General features: G+C 41.7%; 1 protein-coding gene across 1 annotated transcript in view; it reads left to right on the top strand.

The window, feature by feature from the left end:
• napba (N-ethylmaleimide-sensitive factor attachment protein, beta a) overlaps positions 1 to 5,748 on the top strand; it is a gene marked incomplete at its 3' end in the record, with an annotated part of 11,598 nt that extends 5,850 nt beyond the window's left edge. Inside the window, exons 3-9 of the mRNA XM_005733743.1 lie at positions 61 to 177; positions 2,282 to 2,328; positions 2,439 to 2,516; positions 2,620 to 2,675; positions 5,113 to 5,197; positions 5,422 to 5,526; positions 5,680 to 5,748. Of these exons, the coding sequence (XP_005733800.1) occupies positions 61 to 177; positions 2,282 to 2,328; positions 2,439 to 2,516; positions 2,620 to 2,675; positions 5,113 to 5,197; positions 5,422 to 5,526; positions 5,680 to 5,748 (557 nt within the window). The remainder of the gene's footprint in view (positions 1 to 60; positions 178 to 2,281; positions 2,329 to 2,438; positions 2,517 to 2,619; positions 2,676 to 5,112; positions 5,198 to 5,421; positions 5,527 to 5,679) is intronic.
• Between the last annotated feature and the right edge of the window lie 175 nt (positions 5,749 to 5,923).

Here is a 5,923-nt window from a genome sequence, read left to right as displayed (position 1 = left end):
GTGTGTGTGTGTGTGTGTGTGTGTGTGTGTGTGTGTGTGTGTGTGTGTGTGTGTGTGTAGCTGCTGGGAACGCATTCTGTCAGGCCGCTCGGCTCCACATGCAGCTTCAGAACAAACTGGATTCTGCCACCAGCTTCGTCGATGCAGGAAACGCCTACAAGAAGGCCGACCCACAGGGTGAGTGCTTCTGTCACACAGACACACACATCTGGCTGAGTGACCACTACAAACTTACATTTAGGCCGTGCATTATGTCTCCTTTTAGTGTTGTACCACAGATTTACACATTTGCCTAATAACAGGACGATGGTTGGTTGCTGAGAGGAGACACAGGTCTGTTTGGGGCTGTGTCAGAAAGGTCTGCTGACATAAAACATGACTTTTGTTATGTAAGAACAACATTGTGGTGCACCGATGTTTGGCTAGAAGCTGCTTGGTTGATACGCAGATAATTGCCTTGATTTTAATCAGACCAAACTCACTCCTCTGAGATGAGCCGAGTGAGATCCAATTTTAAAAGGTGCTGTTGACGTTCAGGAGATAAAACCATCCATTTATGTCAGCCCGGAGATAAAATCAGTGTGTTGTTGTTTTTTTTGTTCAAGGACTCTTATCATTTACCTCCTGATCTGGCTTAATTCAGATTTCTGTACTTCAAACCTGTCGCTTTAACAAGTGGTGAAGGGAGGAGCAACAGAAAAGGCACTAGGATTAAACTGACCATCTAAACTGTCCCCCTCTAGCCACAGTTATACCCAAATTTGTCAATTTTCTTGGATTTCTTCACCCTTTATTCACAAAGTGCAACATAAGTAAAATGTTTAATGAGAAGTATCCAAATGTGCCTCAAGATGCTTTATGTTTGTGAGGTAAAGACCCTACAGTAATACAGAGAAAACCCTAACAATCACATGACCCCCTATGAGCAAACACTTGGTGACAGTGGGGAGGAAAAACTCCCTTTTAGATGGAAGAAAGTTCCAGTAGAAGCAGGCTTAGGCAGACGGGACTGAATATGGGTGTGTCAGAACTTTAATCTACGTTCATTATGCTGATTTTCTTAAGCTGGTTGTAGAATATGTGGTAATCAGTCTTCGTAGCGTTTGTGCTGGAAACCAACATTTGATTAGATTAGAAAAGCATTATATGAATGCCGGTGCTCTGTTTTTGTGGCCAATACAGAAAAAACTTTCCACATCCCGTCAGAGGAGTGAGTTTGGAGTTTTAGAGAAGGTTGAAAGTGCATCATTGTAATGGAAAGACATTACAGTGACATTACGACAAGATATGCTTGTTTTTATAATCAGTGGATAAGCCATAATGGTAATTAGATTAAAATTGGATTAGCTGAGCTGCCCTAACTGTTTACTGTCCTTCTTTATCCATTTTTCTTAATTGTTCTTGTTTGTGGGTTTACACGTTTAAAGCTTCTCTAAACATTGGGCAGCAAATTCTGCTGTTTAAACATAGCACAGGGTCCATTTAAAACAGCCTTGCTCCATAAAAACATTCATTCAACACTTTTTAAAGTAGTAAAAAGAAGATTTTAAAGAGTTTAAAGAAACAGGAAAAACAGGAGCCTGTGAACACTGTAGCTGAAAGGGCTCTACAATGGAGCTCAATGAGGCAGGATGCATAAAATGTCTTGACAAATTAACCAAAAGAATAGTGTTTGCTGTGTTTAGGTAAAGAAAAATACATGTAAAAACTGGTTAAACAGTTACTATTTGACAGCACTGGTTCATTTCTTTGCCTCTATGTAAGATGTTCAAAGCAGGAAAATCCTGTTTCTGGTGGTTGCTGCTTCCCATTCCCCCCAAAATGCAGTAACAGTTTTAGCAAATTGCAACAGTTTTAACTGAGATATTAAAGAGGTTAAAGCTGACTCCACAGATGTGCTAAATGAATGTGCTGTGTTTACACTTCCTCAGTTTCCTCAGAACAACTACAAAAAAGTGTAAAGCTACACGGTGAAAGGGGAAGCCTCTGCATCACTGCATTTCTCCGACAGGTTCGGGCCCAGGGGTGGGATTGTTGGAAGATTAAAATGGGTCCCTGGTTTGCTCTAGGAAAATTAATATCTGGGTTGTGTTGTGACAGACTTCCTGCTTCCTGGTGATGAGCTTAATAAAATACAGCGGGTTATCAGGTTAACAGTCACATAGGGAGGAAACTGAAATTGGAGATTATTAATTTGACTTCGGGGCTTCAGCACACTTTCCATTTTCTTTGTACGGTATTTATAAAAGCCCTCCTTACCCTCTCATCTGTCTCTTTCCAGAGGCTATCAACTGTTTAAATCAGGCCATTGACATCTACACTGACATGGTAAGACCTCTGCCAGCCATTAAATCTCACTCTCTGACAATGATCTCAGTCTTTCCTTTGATCAATGTCCTGTACTGCCTCTTCTATGTGTGTGTGTGTGCTGACTACAGGGTCGGTTTACCATTGCAGCCAAACATCACATCACTATAGCAGAGATTTATGAGTCAGAGCTGGTGGACATTGAGAAGGTAAAGTGGGGAGTAAAAGGACTTCCTCCCTTTCTTTGGGATGAAAAGATTTTGGATCTATGTGCGACGCTCTGAATGTCCTCGTCTGTGTGTGTGTTTTCAGGCCATTGCCCACTACGAGCAGGCAGCAGACTACTACAAGGGAGAAGAATCTAACAGGTAAATGAGCTGTTTAGCTAAAAGCTAAATAACTATATAGTACATACATAATGCTAAAACCGACATTTATTTATAGAGTCAGGTTTGTTTATTATTTTTGCAATCAAGCAGTGGGGCAATTTAAAAAACAGATATAAGAGCAAAACATTTACGATTATTGGATGTTGCTGAGCTGTGACTCAGCATTGAAAATGGCCACTAGAGATTTGTCTCACATCTTTCAATCTTAGACACATTTTTCATGAACTCAAGTCAATTTTAAACATATTTGAGAAACTAAACAATGCACAAAATATTTTTTTTGTTTTAAGTAAAATCAAGATGTGATTTAAAGCTGATGTGATCACAGTAAATGATCGAGGGAGTACACAGAAACAGCAGAAAGTCTCTGTGTGGGATTACACAAATCTTCTGACTTGGTAGATCACAATTACTGGAATTTTTGACATAATAATGGGTTAAAAGCAACACATTACCATTTGCAGGTTGATAAATTAGAATATTAATTTAAAAAAAACAGTTCTATCCATCCATCCATCCATCTTCATCCGCTTTATCCGGGGCCGGGTCGCGGGGGCAGCAGCCTAAGCAAAGAGGCCCAGACCTCCCTCTCCCCAGCCACCTCCTCCAACACCAAGGCGTTCCCAGGCCAGCCGAGAGATATAATCTCTCCAGCGTGTCCTGGGTCTGCCCCGGGGCATGCCTGAAACACCTCACCCAGGAGGCGCCCAGGGGACATCCTTGTCAGATGCCCGAACCACCTCAGCTGGCTCCTTTCGATGTGGAGCAGCAGCTGCTCTACTCTGAGCCCCTCCCGGATGGCCGAACTTCTCACCCTATCTCTAAGGGAGAGGCCAGCCACCCTTCGGAGGAAGCTCATTTCTGCCGCTTGTATCCGCGATCTCGTTCTTTCGGTCACTACCCACAGCTCGTGGCCATAGGTGAGGGTAGGGACGTAGATCGACCGGTAAATTGAGAGCTTCGCTTTTACACTCAGCTCTCTCTTCACCACGACGAACCGGTGCAGCGTCCGCATTACTGCAGCTGCAGCCCCAATCTGTCTGTCAATCTCCGGCTCCCTTCTCCCATCACTCGAAAAAACAGTTCTAATAAACAATTATTTCTATTACTAAAAGTTACTGAGGCTCAGGCGCAGACCAGGAATCCTTTGCAAAGCAGTGATTTTATTTACAGTAAACACCAACTGCAAATATGTACAACTTGCAGGGGTTGGGGGGGCGCGGGGACCAGGGCTCCAGGGTCCGTGGGAAAGGGAGAGATCCACACACACGCCACACTCTTCGGAATTCCACTCCACTCTCTTCTGTAGGCACTCGCGCTTCTAAGCACTTTGCCACTCAAACGCTCTCAGGTCCCTTGGGTTTACAGGGACGGGTCCAGGAAGATCTAGTCACACAAAGGACTCGGTTAGAAACAGACTAAGATAAATACACAGGTTCGGATCAGAAATTGCCAGCCAGACTAACATAGAATACTCAATGATCCAGTGACAAGTAGCACAGAACCGCCATCTTAAATAGTGCTCAGGATTGCAGGAGATGAGCAGCAGGTGTTGTGATTGGAGACAGGTGCGTGGGCCAGAGGCAGGAGCCTGTGATGAGCTCTGCCCAGACAGAGGAGAGAGAGCGAAAGACAGAGCGCATAAAACAACAAAAAAACATGTTGCCTAACACAGAGCCAGCCAGGGAGACACGGGGACCATGACAGTTTCTGTCTTCTCTACTCCTGTTTGTTGTCTCCTGGAGGTGCTCTCTCTTAAACTAACTGTGGATGTTAATGCTATCTTTATACATTTTTTTGCAGACCTATTGTGTTCAACTACTACATTTACCCCATATTCATCAGCATACTTATGAAACTAGTATATCATTTTGTGAAAACTTGGAAGGAACCAACCAGACTATGATTACAGACAACTGAACAAAGGACAAAGGAAAACATAAGAGTTTACACAGAGGGTTAATCCGGAAGTGGGGTTGCTGATTTTATTGCTTATTTGGTATTTTTGTGTTATGGACTCTTATTTCTTTTGATTTGGGGAAAGTTGTGTTTCTTGGAGTTTGATGGATCACTCTTTAGTCTGATTAGTGAGAAAAAACTGAGAACCTGATCTGTAATTAAAATATAAGCAGTGGTTATAGCCCTTGTAGGGGAAACTGTATAACTATACATGTATAAATGTGACTGTGATATTGTTGACACTGGTGGAGTGTTTCATGATAAAGCTGCCACTCGTACAACATGATGAAGTGGTCATTGAGTGATGCTCACTCAGCCAAGCCTGATGGTCTTTACAGCTGGATAATACGCTTTGTATACAGTCTGTGGGTAAAAAACTGTCAGTCATCTGTAGGAAGATTCAGTATGAAAGAAACAGCAGATGTTAAAGTAAAATTTCTTGTTTGTGTCTTTTCAGCTCAGCTAACAAATGTCTTCTGAAGGTCGGACACTACAGCGCTCAGCTGGAACAGTACCAGAAAGCGATTGAAATCTATGAGCAGGTAACAACTGATTGTTATACCCATTTTACTTTTATAAATGCAATAATGTTAAGTTGTTATTGTATTTGAATAGAACCCTTTTTTATAATGTTTCATCCCATTTCAAAATTTATTGGTTTATAAGTGACCAAAAATGTATCAAGTTAAAGAGAGGGTTTTAAAAACTGGTCGTTTATGACATTTGCCCACTTTGGTTAATGTTTGTGCCTCCATGTGTGTTTTAGGTTGCAATGAGCACCATGGACAATCCCCTACTCAAGTACAACGCAAAAGAGTATTTCTTTAAGGCATCGCTCTGTCATTTCATTGTGGATGAGCTCAATGCCAAGGTAACACAACAAACAACAACTATAGCCAGCCACTGAGTCCGCACAGACACATTCACTGAATCTGATGTATTTGTGGGTCGGGTTTCATGCTTAATTGTTCATTGCAGAAATCAGTTTACACGTACCGTTAACACTAACGCCTGTGTGTTTCAGTTGGCCATCGAGAAGTATGAAGAGATGTTTCCAGCCTTCTCAGACTCCAGAGAGCTCAAACTGTTAAAGGTAAATTACCTTTTCTTGTTTTTTTCAACGTAACTTTCTAAGTTTGCATAAATATTTTATTAAAGGTTTTAACGGTTTATAAAATCTGTTACGCTGAAACAATAATTTTATGAAAAATAATATAAACACTCTTTACAACAAGCAGGCAGTGATTTATGAAAGAAATTCCTGGAAA

This window comes from Pundamilia nyererei, unplaced genomic scaffold (genome assembly GCF_000239375.1).
Source record: "Pundamilia nyererei isolate P.nyererei 1_Seehausen unplaced genomic scaffold, PunNye1.0 scaffold00054, whole genome shotgun sequence".
In the NCBI taxonomy this organism is placed as follows: Eukaryota; Metazoa; Chordata; class Actinopteri; order Cichliformes; family Cichlidae; genus Pundamilia; species Pundamilia nyererei.
The sequence above is the reverse complement of the archived record's forward strand: the minus strand, read 5'-3'. Positions and strand labels throughout refer to the sequence as shown.